The sequence below is a fragment of the Rattus rattus genome, chromosome 5 (assembly GCF_011064425.1).
Source record: "Rattus rattus isolate New Zealand chromosome 5, Rrattus_CSIRO_v1, whole genome shotgun sequence".
Lineage (NCBI taxonomy): Eukaryota > Metazoa > Chordata > Mammalia > Rodentia > Muridae > Rattus > Rattus rattus.
This window is the reverse complement of record NC_046158.1, coordinates 36,543,457-36,559,966: the sequence shown is the minus strand read 5'-3', so window position 1 is coordinate 36,559,966 and position 16,510 is coordinate 36,543,457. Positions and strand designations below refer to the sequence as shown.

The 16,510-nt window shown below is 43.8% G+C and overlaps 1 protein-coding gene across 3 annotated transcripts in view; it reads right to left on the bottom strand.

Moving 5' to 3' along the window:
• Nucleotides 1–3,932: 3,932 nt before the first annotated feature.
• The window catches only part of Upp2 (uridine phosphorylase 2), a 37,848-nt gene continuing 25,270 nt past the window's right edge, over nt 3,933–16,510 (bottom strand). For 2 of the 3 annotated variants that reach the window (XM_032901935.1, XM_032901937.1), the window contains 2 exons: nt 15,343–15,489; nt 5,066–5,217 (listed from right to left, as the gene is read on the bottom strand). In XM_032901935.1, the coding sequence (XP_032757826.1) occupies nt 5,066–5,217; nt 15,343–15,489 (299 nt within the window). Of the gene's footprint in view, nt 5,218–15,342; nt 15,490–16,510 lie in introns of all 3 variants that reach the window. The other variant, XM_032901938.1, reaches the window with a different exon arrangement.

Below are 16,510 nucleotides of genomic sequence, written 5' to 3'. Positions count from 1 at the left end.
CGTCATCACCGGCATCTCTCGCTCATCAGCCCTTAAAGTCCCTCTCTCCTATGACTGCCAGCCTAGCTCTGTCACCCGTGGACTCTCTTCGGTCTCTCGGCAAGAGGAGGCTTTGGAAATGCATTATCTTTACATGAAAAAGATTTTTATTCTGACATAAAGAAACTGACCTATAAAGTGATTATTTGTGTGCATGTGCGTTCGTGTGTTTTTGTGTGTGTGTGTGTGTGTGTGTGTGTGTGTGTGTGTGTGTGTGAGAGAGATGTAAACAGCAACAATAATGAATTTGGAGTTGTTATCTAATCTTTCTCCGTTTGGCCATTATGGGACGTAGGTGACCCAGTCTTAGTCACCTTAACTCAGGCAAATTTTCTTGCTGCAGGATCCCGCCCTCTCTTTCTCCCTCCCCCACAAGCCCTTGACAGACACCTGATTGCTCCTACTACGCACCTGTCACTCCATCCCCCCCTTGCCTGCACAGTAAGTCCAATCTCCTTATAGAGCATAGAACTCCAATTACCTGTCCAGATCTAGACATAGAAGAGTTGGTCAGTATTTTTCCTGTTTTCTACTTCTCATCTGTTGTTATTGCCTTGCACAACGAAATTAGGCCTTCAGTAAACTTCCTCTCAAATGTTCACTTTGTCTAAGTAACCCTCTCCAAAGTACACGGGCACTCCTTTTTTCTTTCTTTTTACAGTGACTCGCATGTCAGTGTCGGTGCTTCAAGTACACAAGGCTGTAATTGCAGTCCTCTTGCCATCTCATGATACCTAACCTAGTGACCTACAAGCATCGCTTCTTAAAACCTCAGAACAATCATAGAAATAGTTCTATTTGGCTCAAGCCTTATGGGATCTCGATGGAAAGAGGCAAATAGAGCTGACAAGCAGCCCCTGAGGTGCAGACAGCAGGTCTGAGTAGGCACACGATCCTCATGTTGACCTTTTGCCCAAAGCGAGGCCCTGCCTGACAGGCCTCTTGCTCTTTTCTGTGAAGATTTATTTGTTTATTATTTATATGAGTACACTGTAGCTGTCTTCAGACACACCAGAAAATGGTATTAGACCCTGTTACAGATGGTTGTGACCCACCATGTGCTTGTTGGGCATTGAACTCAGGACCGTAGAGGAGCAGTCAGGGCTCTTTGCTGAGCTATCTCTCCACCCCATCTTCTTGTTTTATCGTTGTTCTGTGGATTTAATGTGGATGGAGGGGAGTGAGGCAGGGGTTGGATATAAAGCCAAAGTGTCCTTTCTCTCAGATGAAAAAGTATAGCCAATATTTTTAAAGATCTGTTCTTTATGGTCTAATGGGAGACGGAACAAGATTGGAGGACTTAGATAATTTTTATTACTCTGGAATAGCCACAGTGCTTCAAGATGCTAACAATTAGGCTTCTGTAGAAGATAAGACATTTTCATAGAAAACTATTCTGAAAAAAAAAAACAGGCATGATCTTAAATTACTATTTGGCAGGATAATTCTAAACCTCTTCTCCCCAAAATATATGATCCTGGTTCCAAGGGTGTTCACCTAATGAATTATAAAACTACTCAATACTCATAAAATATTATTAATATTACATTTAATGTTTCAGAATTAAAAATCAGTTAAATGGTGGGGTTTGTTCTCAGGGGGAAATTGCTCTGCCCCACTGGTAGAAACATAAATGTTAAGTTGATCCTATATTGAATGACATCTACTGTGCAGAATGCATCAGAAGTGGGGAGATCACTGAGAAATGAATGAGGAAGCAGAGTGAAAATTATAAATGTTCCCAGATATTCATTTTAGGAGACTCTGTAATGAGGACCCTGTTATTATTTTAAGATTCCTAAAAGACAGAGAGTCCTAAAGGAATGAATGATGTATGTGCAGACACATACATACACACATGCACACATATATGTCTGTATATGTATATGTGTATGTACATTATGCATATGTATGATATATATGCATGTATATATGATGTATATGTGTATATAATTTTTAAAAGGAACCAAAGGACTATTTATTAGCAAGATCGGTTTGTTTAACTCTAAATCTGATATAAAGATTGTAGACCAGATCTTCAAAATGTCTGCTTATGATATATGTCCAGAGGCATGCTGGATCCTTTAGAGGAACAGCATGGCTTTATGAAACTCGGTATGTGTTAGGCAATTTTAATTTCCTTCCATGACAAAAGACAGAACTCATGCCTCGGAGGCAAGCAACAGAGTCCATTTATCTTTGACTCAAGTTTTCATTTCTATCCAGCATGTGATGCCCGTTAGCAAAATTAGTTGAAAACCATGTTCCTAAAGCTGCAGTCCTTGTAGAGACTGAGAAGTATGAAGTGCAGGCATATATCCTTATAGAAAGGGTTATAACTTAAGGTATTCTTGACTTAGAGTTTTATAAGATTCTTATATTATTAATATGTATACACAATAATGCACAAAATATGCTTAATAGACCCAGCCTTACTCTGCACCAGTCAGTGGCTGGAATATAGAGATTAAGATTCTGTTCCTGGCATCAAGGAGTTGGTCTCTTGACAACTACTCCAGCGGAGAATGGCTCAAAGGCATTTAGCCATTCAGCTGGAGGGGCGCCCGCAGGACGCATTCTTCAAAATCAATGGCTGTCTTCCCAGCTTAGCCACAGACCTGCCCACTCTCAATGGGTCCTACTGTGTTGGACTGAGTGAGGCCTCAGGCAGTGTTTTTGCAAGGTTTTCCTGACAGACCCCTATATACCCCAATGCTGAGAACCAAAGACAGCATCCTGGAGCAAATCAATTGACACCCATACCCTGCTCGTTACAGTAAGAGTTTATAAGGGAAGTGCCCTGGCAGACATACGGTCCTCATTTGACAAACATGCATTGGAGCCATTAACCTCTTTTAGGTTCCCAGAGACAGACAGTACAGCAGTAGGTAAAGCAGATGTAGTCTTTGCTCTTCAGAATCTTACTGTCAAGGTATCAACGTTCCATTAAACAGTGAGTCAAATCACAACAAAACTCAAGTTGTGATGAGTTCTTTGAAGAAGTAGTAGGGGCCACCGAGGGAAGCAAGGCTGCGTAGGATCCACTGGAGGCTCAGGGGGAGGGGAACGCTGGGCTCAGAGTTAAGCCAGGAGCAGGAATGGAAGTAGGGCCCACTGGCCTAGAACTCTCAATTCAACTTCTAGAACAGAGGTGTGGCTATCGAGAGGGCGAGACCCTGGCAGACATCTACAAGGCAGAAAGCGATATCTGAACTTGGAATAATGAGAGAGAGAGAAATGGGGGATGGATTGAGGAGGGATGCAAGGGGAGTCCATTCATCTGACTCCTCAGTTGTTTGAAGGATGGAATGAGGAAGGCAGACTTCTCAGAGTAGTTTGCAGGTGTCTGGCTGGACACTATTTGCTGACATAGGAACTACCCCTGGTTAGGAAGTACAACAGGAAGGTTAGGCGGGAACGTTTCATTCATCTCTTTCTCAGAGTCTCTCCTTCTTGGGGGAAGGCAGAAAGCAAACACGACTTTCAAGGACTGCCAGATAAAAGGTCAACCCAAAAGCTTATTGAAACCCTTTGAAGTGGATTCCACTTAACAAAATAGGAAGTCGAGGAAAAGGATGTGGCTGAGGAAGTGGATGCGCTCCTGCCTGGCCCTTCGATGTAGTAGTTCAGATGTCTGTGTTTGATGGTCAATTATTAAGAGACCCAGAAAGGTGCACTCCAAGCATTCTCGCTGCCAAAAAGGTTCACAAACTGAAGCACCTTTTAGGGGATCCTTTATTACTGCTGCTTAAAAGAGAAATTCATCCTCATCTCGTCAGAGGCATGGGCCATTTCAGACAGCCCAGAGCCTGCTGTCTCCAGCAGGGAATCCTGCCTTGAACATCTATTCAGCCACATACAACGGACAAAGGATCCAGGACCCAAATATTCTGCAGCATGATGAAAGATATATTTTATTCATTCCACAACTATGTACAAACATATATACACACAACATTACATACTATACAAGTTCGCAAGTCCTCCTCCACTCTTACCCCAACCAGACACTCCAGTTTCTAAATGTTCAAAAGAACCTGGAAGGCGGGGTCAATTCCTGGAGCCTCTGCTGCTTGCATCCTCTCAAGGTCAACCAGGGGAGGCTTAGGTGCAGGCTCTGAATGAGACCCGCCTCAAAGTTCCTCAGATGGATTCAGTTACTATCTTGATTTCAAGTTTAAATTTGGTTATTAACTAATCCTGCAGCTTATTCAGTTCTTACTGAGACAACGACAAATACAGGCTTTGTGTGTGTGTGTGTGTGTGTGTGTGTGTGTGTGTGTGTGTGTGAGACATATTTCCTTCTAGGAATAAAAAGATCTTGAGAAGGTAACTGAGTCACTTCTGATTTCCAGCTGGGGAGGTGGGTGGGTGGGTGGAGGTCTGCGTTACTGAGGGCTTTCATTTGAAGAGGGGGAAAAAAACCCAAAAGTGTGACCTCAAGCTGTGATGTTCTGTGACTCTCACATACACTCATAAGGTTCTAATTCCATTTTTGTGCACTGAAATTGTACAGGGACGGGAGAGAAGGGATGGCCATATTTCCCCAAGGAGAATTCTTCCATACCGTCCTATATTACACTGACACATTTTTGTAAATATTTTGAATGTGCATGATCAAATTTTGTCACTTGTCCAACACCTAGAAGTGCTGACAACATCCTAGCATACACTTCTGGATCTGCTTCAGCAAGCAACTGGTAAGCATCTACAAATGGCTGATCTATTTTGATATAAGCTTAATTAATGCTACATGTGAAACTCCAAATGTCACATTTCATGAGTTTAAAATATTAATTATTAGGCTGCTTTAGTTAACTCGTTCTAAAATGGAATTTGAACTTAATTTCACATGGGTATTAAATTCTCTTGCAATAAATTGAACTTCAAGATAAAAGATTTCATAAAATCTTTTATGATTTTTTTAGCCCAAGGATGAGAATTACATAAAAATATTATAAACAACACATGGCTTCATCGTTGCAGATCCATGTACCAACTCTCAGGAGAGGGGCGGGATTCGGAGCTATGACATCTGGTCACAAAGTCCAAGCTGTTTTTTGATGAAATTTGAGATTAGGCGTTGTGGCCGTTGCTGGTACTCCACCAGGACATCATGAGACAGATTGATTTGGTCACTCTCGAGTCTGTCGAGAAGTGTCACACAGACCACAGCAGCTAGTAAGAAAAGCCATATGGTTAGTGAAGTGAATGTGCTGATCTATTCTACAGACTATTTGTCTATAGCACTGACATTCTCAACATGGACGTTTTAAATGGTTTCCCCGTGATGTAGACACAATCTACTGGATTTTCTAGTTTCCTTCCTTCCTTCCTTCCTTCCTTCCTTCCTTCCTTCCTTCCTTCCTTCCTTCCTTCTTTCCAAGGCTCATTTAAATTAGTTAATTGAAAGTATCAAAATCCGTCTTGGCCCTTTCCTCTGTAGTGTACTAGATTAAGGAAACCACTGTGCTCAGACCAGAACACCCAAGGCACACAAACCCCTGGGCTGCCAATGGTAGTACTCCCCATTGCTGGGAGGAGGCTCTTTCTCCTTGTGGATACATCTAAAGGGACGCTTTATTTCTGGGTGCAGTACATGAGTGAATGTGCTTGCTGTAGATGAATGAAGCAAACAGCAGTGGGCTAGCTCTGGGATGCTGCCTAGAAAAATATAAAGTCGAGCACTGATTCTTATAAAATTTAAGATCTCAAGTCAAATGCTTGAAACTCTCAGGCACATGAAAGGACAAACACATTAGCATTTAATTTCCAAAGAATGCAGGAAATAACATTGTTAAAAAAAAATACAAAGACATGTGAGAAAGAACACAATATCTTTTTAAGAAGCAAAATTCTCATTCTTTTGACCCAAAGGAAATGTCTTTGATTTGTTCTACTAGGAAAACCCAGACGGAAAAAAAAAATGTGTGCTGTATTAATTTTTGTTACCAATTTCACATCGTGTCTTTGATTCTGAGGAATGTGCCTGTTTATAATGGCATCAGTGGCGAGCACTTATGGATCGTTAACAGTGAGCTAATCTCCATCAGCATCTAAAAGTGTATTTCTGCAGAGAGGGTCAGCTCTGGGGACATTAGCGACCTGTTTGGGCATAGAAGTAGAATTGGGTAATATATATTTCTGTTGCAGACTTCATTGGGAGATTTAGGAAGAAGTATACTATAATCACAAGAGTGAACACTATCTTTTAATTTTTTACTTTTCATGGATAAAGGATACTTATACATGCTTGGGGCACAATGAAACACTTCAGTATGTAATTGAATTATTATAGAAAGATTAAGTCAATCTAACATGCATATATATGCATATTATCAGCAATATTAACAATATTTACTAGGATGTTTAAATTGTTCCTCTAAGTGCAACTTTGTACCCTTTGACCAACATGTCCATATTTCCCACCCCACCAAACTTCTACTCCCCATCCATTTGTAACTATGATTCTTGTCTCTATACCTATAAATTTGAGGTTTTTAGATTCCGTACATGAATGAGATTATGCAGGATCTCTTCTCACGGCTGACTTATTTTGCTTAGCACAATGTCTTCAGTGTTTATCTGTGTTGTTGCAAATACCCAAATCGCCCGACTTGCCTTCATTGTAAGACAAGAATGTCCTGTTTATATGACCTTCATAGTTCGTTCATCTACGGATGAACACTTTGGTTGATTTTATAATGGTGGCTGTTGTGAATGATGCTGTAGTGGATGCTAGTGAGTACCAGTCTCTCCACAGACTGAATACAATTCTTTAACTTATGTATTCAGAAGTGAGATTGCCAGACACCATGATGCTACTATTTTCAGTCTGAGAGACTTTTATCCAGTTTCCCAAGATGGCGGTGCTTTTTCATCCCTCACCAGCATACTAGGCTTCTGTTTTTGTTTTTTTTTTTAAATCTCCACTAACGCTTGTAATTCTTTGCTTTTTGATAGCTGTTGTAGCAGGTGCCCCATAATCACTGGGTTACTTCTTTCCCTGCTGTTAAATTGTATGAATTCCTTTTGTATTTTGTTTATAAGTGTCTTGTTATTCTATTGGAAATGTTTTCCCAATTCGTGTGTCTTATTGTTTGTTTAGTTCTTGCTGCATGTCGGGCATTTGAGATATCGTAATTCAGGCAGCCATGTCATGAATGAGGCAGTATTTTTGTTCCCTTAGACAGATGATGGAATGACAGCTTAGAAAGGGGTAAACAAATGGCCCATTATGATGGAACAGCTAAGTAAGTAACCAGTAAATCCCCAACTTCCTAAACAGCTGCATCCATTCCTCTCCTGAACTTGTATGTGGTGAACTGCTAGGACTTGCCCTGGTCTGCCCAGCAAACTGGTGCTTACAATCAAATGAGAACCACTGAAAATACTCAACCGTGGAAGAGTCGAATAGTCCATCACCTAGGATCATTTCTTTTACTCAAAACCCAGTCACTTTGTGGTAGAGCAACTCTGCTGAACAGGTAAACAAGAAAGCTGTGAGCTAGCACTCCCCGTGCTTTTTAAGTTAATGAGCAGCGGGTCTGTGAAGTGTTGATGTGGCTGGCAGATGCATTGAAAGTCCAGCTCCAGTCCCTCACTTGGCAGGATAAAAGGAAACGTGTGTCCTGTACTCTCCACAGAGCCGGCACCAAGCAGAATGTTTCCCTTGGATTTCAAGGGCCAGGTCAAATCCGCAGAGAGCAAGTAACAGCAATTCTGGCTTCGTTTCCTCCGCCCTGGGGAGCCCCGTAACAAGCAGCATATAATGATCTTGTCACCCCCCTATTTCCATGAACAAATAAAAGGGACTAATTACTCAAAGCAACCTGTCAAAACGAAGCCTGTGGTTTTGCTGCCATGATCCTTAGATTAGGCATGGAGGGTAGTTCCTGGGGCCAGAGGGACATTTAGTGACCTAACTGTCACCAAGAACATTGTCAGCTACCTGACCCAGGAGAAATGTAATGGGGACACACAGCTCTCAGGCAGAGCTCACTGTGTTCTGATCTCAGCCCTTTGCCACCTTTCATGGCCTCTTATCGAAGCTGAGGGAAGTTGCCTCTGTGTCTTTTTTGCATAAAAAAAACTACATGGATTTCTATGCATATAAAATACCTGTGGATAATTTTGGGGACCCAGAGCCTCAAAGCTCATACATTAAATCCTTTAGGTACCCTGCAGCCCTCTGCTCGGTTGGGTTAGTAGCCCCTCTCTGGTTCAGACCAAACCTCCAGCAAGGTTTTACATTAATGGGGGACAAAGATAACAGGGCTGGAAGCCAACACCCATGCACACAGCAGCAACCAAATGAGCTGGCTGTTAGAGGAAAGAGAAAACAGCAAAGGTTAGTGTCGCAGCTCCCAGCCTGGCTTATCTTTCTGCAACTCTTTTCTCTTTTCTTATCCCCAACGTCTGCTTTCTCCCACTCAATCTGTTGCTCCTCAACATTTGAGTTTACAAAGCCAACACACTTCCATTCTGGTCTACCTCCTATAGAAGACACTAGAATCATGCCATCATTCACCCAAAGCCTTTCCACTTCCTGTCTCTCCTCTAAGACTTTGATCTCAGCCCGTTGACCACCTATCACAAAGCAGGTAGAGAGGTTCACATTCAGAGGGACCGACAGGACCAGGGACATGCAAATAACTTATTTGTATGTTCATTTCTCTCAAAACTTGGTATGCTGGCCACCTGTGTCTGAGCCCCAGCCTGCAGGTAACTCAGATTTGTAGGCTACATTCTAGACACACTGAACCAGAGTGTGGGTGGGGGAAGGGAGGAGACAGTAAATACAGTAAATAGAGAGCAGGTGTTTCTGGTTGAACTATCTGAAAACTAAAACATCCAACTCAGTTCTTGAATCAAAGAAAGTTGCCACAAATGCATATACCTGGACCCTAACCCTTTAGGTCAATAAAACATGCTGAATTAACTGGTTCGTTCACATCCCATCCTTTGATTGTCCCGGATCTCTTATGAAAGTGTTATTAAAGATGCTTCCTGATACAGCCAAGCTGACCATCGCACTTGTTTAATCATTGGGTAAAGTTTAACGTTTGGATCAAGTTTTGCCAAAACAAACAAGAGAAGAAAGCGACTCACATACTTTCTTTGGTTATATAAGGAGAACTGAATAACACAAGGTGTTTTCATTTTCACCCAGAAGTCTAGAACTAAATCCAGGTGTTTACATTCAGCCTTGGATTCCTGGGTATTGAGGCTCCTAGGAGTACATTCACTCCCTTACATAACCACCTCTCGGTCGTTTTCTCTTGTTTTAAATACTGTTTCAACATTCTTTTTCCATTGAAAGCTGTTACTTGTGTTTCTTCCTGTACAGGCGTGCGCATGTCCTCTTTCAACAGCAGCTGCCGGTCTGTGGCACCATGCTAAGGAATTGCCCATTGGAAGGCAGTGATGTCAGATCTCATCCATCTTTGTCCTTACTTAGCTGTGTTTCCTTAGGCTACTCGATTTTTCTCTCTAGACCTGGCCTCATCCTCTCAGACAAGGTTGTCTTTCTGAGGCCTCCCCAGGCCCCCAATTTCCACCTCAGACCTTACATCATCTTTCAATAGGAAGACCATGCTACCATCCCTGAGGAGGCCTAGCAGCAATGCTGGGTCTGAGACCATCTTCTGCTGCAGGCCGGGCCATGAAACAAAGATGTCTTGGGAAGCACAGACAATGGAGCCTGAGATCCTAGGCCTGGTTTCTGGTGCCATAGCAAAGAGAGGCCACACACGAGATGTGTTGGCAGTAGTGAGAGAAGCTTTGCCTTAGAATTAAAGCCACTCAACCAAAACCATACTGTGGCTCCTATTAAAGTACATTAAAATATTGCAAAGTATTTTTTCCTTAATCTCATCTTTGTCAAATTAACAGGCCCAAAATAGCTAAGTGTCAGTATTTTAAATATTTTATCTCAAAAATTAGAAACATGTTTGAAGTGATAGATATGCTAATTAGCCCAAGTTGATCATTATACAGGCTATACACATATTGGAACTTGCACGGTTATTAAACAATGGAAAACACACTGCAAGGTGTGGTGAGATAACACACAACTGTAATCACGGAATTTGGGAGGTTAAGGCAAAAGACGTCAAGTCCAAGACCAGCCTGAGCCATATAACACCTCGCCATGATCACCTTAAACAAAGCAACAAGTTAACTACTTATTGACACCTGATCTTTTAGATGTGAAAATTGAGTTGCTATGGCATCGCTATGCAATATCACTTGGTGGTTGCTTAACTTTTTATTTGACTCCAGCACTAACTCTTGGGAGGACCCAGTCCTTACAGTTTGTTTGCTGAAGCAAGATGATTGTCTACTCATCATATTTATGACACAAAACTGGTCTCTGATTTTTGTATGATACACATTTTGGTTCTTTGGTCCAGAGACCCCCAGTCTTGTGTTTTTATGGAGAGGCTCCTGGCAGAGGTAGCAGTGTTCCTGAAGCAAATGGCCTGAGTTACACAGAACTGAAGTCAAATTCCAGCCCATTGGCTTAGCTGGGAGAAGGTGCACTTGGCCACTGTTTCTCTTGCGAAGGTTCGGAGAGCTGCAAGTGGTTGTCAAGTATCCATGTGAAACAACTTTTCAAAACCCTGATTTACTTCTATTTTGGGATTAAGAAATACTCTAGCTACAAACCTAAAATAATCATTAATTATTTCAGTAACATCATCTGGGCTTCGTCAGTGGTCACCATGCAGATTCCAGACCCCAAGATCCTTCATGGCTGGGAACAGCCTCAGAAGAATTTAAAAAGTTGAATGCAAGTTGAGTTTCTGTTCCCTTTTATTGAAGAGTTTCAGAGTTAACTTCCTAAAGAGTGAATACCTCCCTAAGTTACAAGTAGCTGTCAAAAGAAATAACGTGGAATTATTCCTTTACTCTAAAGGAAAACCACAGTGAATTGCAGACAACTGAAGACATTGAGAAGGACTTGAGCAGAGCCTAATCTTAGACAAATATTAGGTTTTATATATTGCTGTGCAAGTTTGTGTCAAATGGCAGTTCTCTTGATAAAAACTAGATACAGACTGAATATATTTGTCACAAGTTCATAGCCCAGGAGGGTTACCATCTTTGATCAGAAGCCAGGGGCTTAATTGAAGTAAATTTCACCACCAGACAGGGACAGACACATCAAAGACGCACCTGCTGGACACTGTGTTGCTTTTCTGCTGTCCAGTTTTGAGTTACTCTGAAGGTACAGCTTTCTGATGTGGGGTGACTTGAAATCCACTATTTCCTTATTCAGATCTTTGTTAAGGTGGTACTGAACCCCTGATACATTTGTTGGGGACAATGGCCAAAAGAACAGCAGAGACAGATGGATATTGGTGGCCCTATTCCAGGCAGTTTGTTCACCCACATGTAACAGCAGACCTCCTGGGACTGCAGGTTTGCGTAAGTCTAACAGCAAAGGGAACTCTTGGCTCCCGTCCTTCAAACAATTCTGAACTACTCACGTGACCCGAGAATGACGGATCTGGTTTTCTATGGCCGTTTGCCAAGGTCAAGTAGAGTCTCCCCGCCATCCTTTACATTCATTCCTATTTATTGAGTTCCCACGTGGTAGGCATTACTCTAGGGGCTGGGCCTGGAGCAAGGGCAAACTCCCCCCCCCTTCTAGTGTCACATCACAAGGGAGAGAGAATGAAAGCTCGCCTGATTCGATTCTTGTCACTTGAAACAAATTAGAGCCAGGTGGACCCCTCAGCTCCATCATATTGGCCTTTGGAGCATTTTCTTCATTAACGATTGATATAAGAGGCCCAGCTCACTGTAGGCAGTGCCATCTATAATAAGCAGGGGATCCTCGGTTGTGTAAGAAAGCAGGTTGAACAAGCCAGCGGGCGAAAGCCAGTAGGCATCCCGGGGCCTGACTCCCCTCAATGATGAACTTTGGTGTGGAAGGGTAAGCCATTTAGAAGAACTCATTCCTCCCCTAGTTGCTCTCGTCAGCCAGCATATTGTATCCCAGCAACAGACAGCACAGCAGAGCATGCATTATATAAAGCCATACATACGTTAATATATAAGCAAGCCAGAAATAAAGATAACAGTGTTGAATAGGTAACGTAGAAATCAAATACACAATATAAATATGGGTGATTGGGTTTGTGTAGTCATACAACGGTCCCTTCCTTAAGAGACCAAGTCTCACTAATTGTGAAGATGAGTGCTGAACTACATGGACACGGACCCTCCCCAGGCCGGACAGATACAGAATGATGCAACTCTACAAGCGTGCTAACTCTATGACTGAGTCCTCTGGGTTAAACTGTGGTTCCCAGGAGAGCAGTGTCAAGGCCCAGTGTTATCGGAAGGCAGAAACTGTCAGTTCTCACATGGGTGTGAATTCATGGTGGTTGTTCTGCTGTCTCTTTATAGTATAAAAAGACAGAAAGGGCCGCCAGAGAAGGCAACCTGAAGAATATGATCGGATGGGCTAGGAGTGACCGTGGAGGGTAGTCAGGTCTTGTGAGCCCGAAACCACGGATCTTGGACTCAGGGGTCAGGTGAGACATCACCATACTCCTTGTCATTCATGTCCTTCCTGATTTTTTGCTAGGACAGCAGAGAATGATTGCACCCTGGGCCTTTCCTCCCAAGCTTCCCTGGTCTACACAGAGTGAGTGGATAGGATAAAGCTAAAGAGGGTTGCCAGCTTTAACACCATGAAGGGATGAAGGGAACGTGTTATGAAGTAGCAACGAAAGACAAGGGCATGATGGCTACCTTTCCGTGGGCCTTTGACCCCAGAGAGTTCATCTTCCACAGCCTACATGCTAGAAATGCACCTTGTAAAACAATGATGTCTTAGGGACATTAGAGTCCCTGCGACTATGAAGACATTTTCACAGTAATACTTGGATGAGCGACAGAGCTGCAGAGCTGCGTGTGTGCCGGCAGCCAAAAGGGCTCTGCAGGATGAAAGAGAGGCTGCGGCAGTGACTTGGAAGAGAGAGACCCGCGTGGATGCTGAAAGCAGCAGCCAGAAGCTCCAGCAGCAGCAGCAGCAGCAGCAGCAGCGAGAACAGAACACTGTAGAAAGACCACGGAAGGCAAGTTATGAAGTGGAGATATCTGCAGATACAGGTGAGCTCATGACATCTGCCACAGGACCAAAAGGCTCTCTTAAGAGAATGGCTTCCCTCCAGTCTCCGAAAGATTCTCAAAAGACAAAGACAGATACCCAGGGTTCACAAGCCTACAGGGTTCCCTGGGGGCCAATAGATCACTTTTACAGAAGGAACTCATGGTCATCACCACACTTATATCTGGCAGCCTATTGGCTCAGTATTTTATATTTGACAGTGCTGGTTACCAAAATCTGCTCGTTTACATATTAGCAGAGATATGAGTCATTTGTTCCGATAATAAGGAAACCTCAGAAGGTCTTTCCTGGAGCAGAAATCTTTTGCATTGCGGTTCAAGCAAGGTCAAACTGCCCTGCCCTTGTTCGTTGTTTTGGGTTACAGTTTCTCTGAAATTGGGCATTCGTGCTGAGTTTGTAAGCAAACAAAGAGCACAGAGGTGGTGTCTGGGCAGATGGCTCAGTGGTTAAAGCACTTGCTATGCAAACCTAACTAAATGCCTAGTAAGTGTGTAGACCTGCCTGAAACTGTTGCCTCAGAACACAGAGAAGAGGTATTCTCTAGAGCAAGCCAGCCAGCGGGACCAAGCCATGACATTAAGCTTAAGGTTTGGTTGAGGTAGAAGAGTCACTGAGGATGATTCCTGACCTCCAGCTTCCACATGGCATGCACACTCCTGCGTGTGTCCCCCGACACAGGCAAGCATGCACATCACACACATACACCGAAAAGCAGAAAACCTAAACAGCACAAGGAGGAATTTGTGGTTCTTCGCCAGATAGAATCACCAGATTGTTGTGCATATGTATTCTGCAGTAACTGGTTAAAAAACAGTGTTCCTGCAAACAATCTCCTATAACTCTCTGTAATCCCAGAGTGCATTTCAGACATGCACGGTGTCTATTACATGTATAAGGAAATGGATTGGCTGCAAAGACAGATGTTAGAAATCAGGATGCTTTTTGTGACGTTTTTGCTCTCAGAGTAGCTGAGAATGCCTTCCTGGTGTACTGGTGACATCGCTGGTCACTCCGTCTTGGTCTTCATCTCCGTAACTTTTAGCTTTGATCTCTTTCTGTCCGTCTGTGCTCTTTCTACCTCGTGTACTGTATGGGCTTCAAATGCCACTTTATACTGTCAACGTATTAGTTATTCCTCCAGTCCAAACCCTTCATCGGAGCCCAAGTGTCATCAAGTCCAACTGCTCACCTGACCTCCATCTGCAGGTCACAGCCACCAAATCCTCACCTAAACAGGTCTGTCCCGGGTGTGATAAGCTCACTCTTCTGGGTATCCTTAGGGTCTGCCTTTCTCCTAAAACTCACAACAAACTGTCCTCAATTCTCCTTGGGTTCCTCTCTCTGTTGACTGTGACTGTATCCCACTGCCCTCTGCTATCCCCCTGGCCTTTCCTGCCTCCCTAGTCTGCTGCCTTTTAGCCCTTTAATCCTCTTCTCACTTCTCTGTTCCCATTAGCGTCTTCCCAACTCGGCATTCAGAGAAAAGTCTACCGAAGCGTATCTATTCCGAGTTCTCCAGTTCCTTCCAGTTTCCAGACAGAAAGTCAAAGATTTAAAGGTGCTATGTGCAGCCTGCCCCTCCCCCTCCCTCACGCCCCACATCTCTCCCCACCCCTCCCCACCTGTCCCTGTCACACACCTGCATGCTCCCAATATATTTAGCTTTACGTTTACACTTTCCGGAACGTGCCACTTTCCAGAACGTGCCTGCCAGGTTCCCATGCGCCCCTTTCCCAAATGGCACCTTCTCCTCCTACCTTTCCCTGACCACACTAATTAAAATGATGACTGATAGACTATTTTAGGAATCTCTCATTTACAACCTGTCTCAACAAATTCAATTATGATTTTAAGAAAACCACACCCACTACCAAGATAGAGAACAGTGAACTTGCAGTTGAGTCCTCTGTACGTCATCAACCAGCAGGTGCCTTCGGATTTTTGATCCTTGAGCTTTGCTTTCTCGAGTCCCTGAGGGGAACAACGTCCTGCCTGCTCACAAATCTCTATGAGGTAATGTTCAGTATGAATAATTTTTAGGCATGGGATCGACACAAAATAAAATTTGTTTGGGCTCCCTTTCCTTCTCCTGAAGAACAAACACATTAGCTTTGTGGAAGAGGGGAGCAGGCCCTTAGAATGCACAAGAAATTTACCTCTCAGGCCACATAGTCCACACATGGCTGCGAACACCGTCGATTCCATTTCAATGTTCCTGACTCCAGCTTTGTACGCTCTCTTCAAGTAGTCCAGCTTTTTCTCTCTCGAGAAAGAACATAGCGCTCCATCTAAGCGGCCTTGGCCTGAAAGAGATTGGGGTGATTCAGTGGCTGCTGTCTCACCTCAGTGGAAGTAGCATCCTCAGAAGGCTGCCGGCTTATACGCCTAACTCTTGGGAGAGCCTCCTCTGGGGACCTGGCTGTGGACTCTTTCCTCCAAAGGGAACTACAGAACATGGCCACACCTGGCTCAGGTCTCATACACAGGGCAGAATGTCTGTACCAGAGTCCCCCAGTTCTGAAGGACAGTGGGGACACCAGGAATGGGGTGAAGGGGTCACAGAGAAAGTTGCCCTTTGAGGAGAATCTCAGCTGGTTCAGTGACAGGGACACAGGCCATGTGGAGACACCGAGGGAGAAAGGTTTCATATCTCAGTGATGCTCCTGAGGTAAATAGTTTGGATTCCGCCATTCTCCCTATGACCATGGCCAGACATAGGCAGCTGGTGTGTGTTTTGTCCCTTGCACACCCCTCAGGCTTCGTGCTACCCCTTCACTCAAGTTTTCCTATCCAGATTGTCCCTGTTGCTTCTGCCTTGCTTAGTTTCACTGGGTTGACCAGTGGGCCCAGAAGAAAGTGGAGAACGATCTGATGTTACCCCTTCACCGAGTGTGTAGCCCAACCTTTTACACCCAGCCAGTGCCCGGATGGAAGCTAGTGACCCGCCATTACTTATGCAGACCTTCCCGAAGGAAGTGCTTCCTCTCCTCTGCTCCTGATCCCTTTGGCTTCCATCCTGACAACGAGCTTTCTCCTGTTCTTCTCTCCTCTTCAGTGCTGCCTGCCAACACCTCTGTGGTATTGAAGCTGAGTCAAGCTCAGTTGTCCCAGAGGCCCTCGGTAATGTGAGGATCTACGCAGGCAGATAGGGGTTGTCTCACCTCACCCAGCCCCAGCATAAGTAGCCCCAGATGTGGGCCAGGTCTTTCCAGAGCTGTCATGCATAGACTATTTTGTACTTTTTAATGCTACTTTATGTTATGTCAGAGAGCCAAACATCTGGACTTTCACATGGAAAGCTCTAGAAATTACAAATGTTGGCAA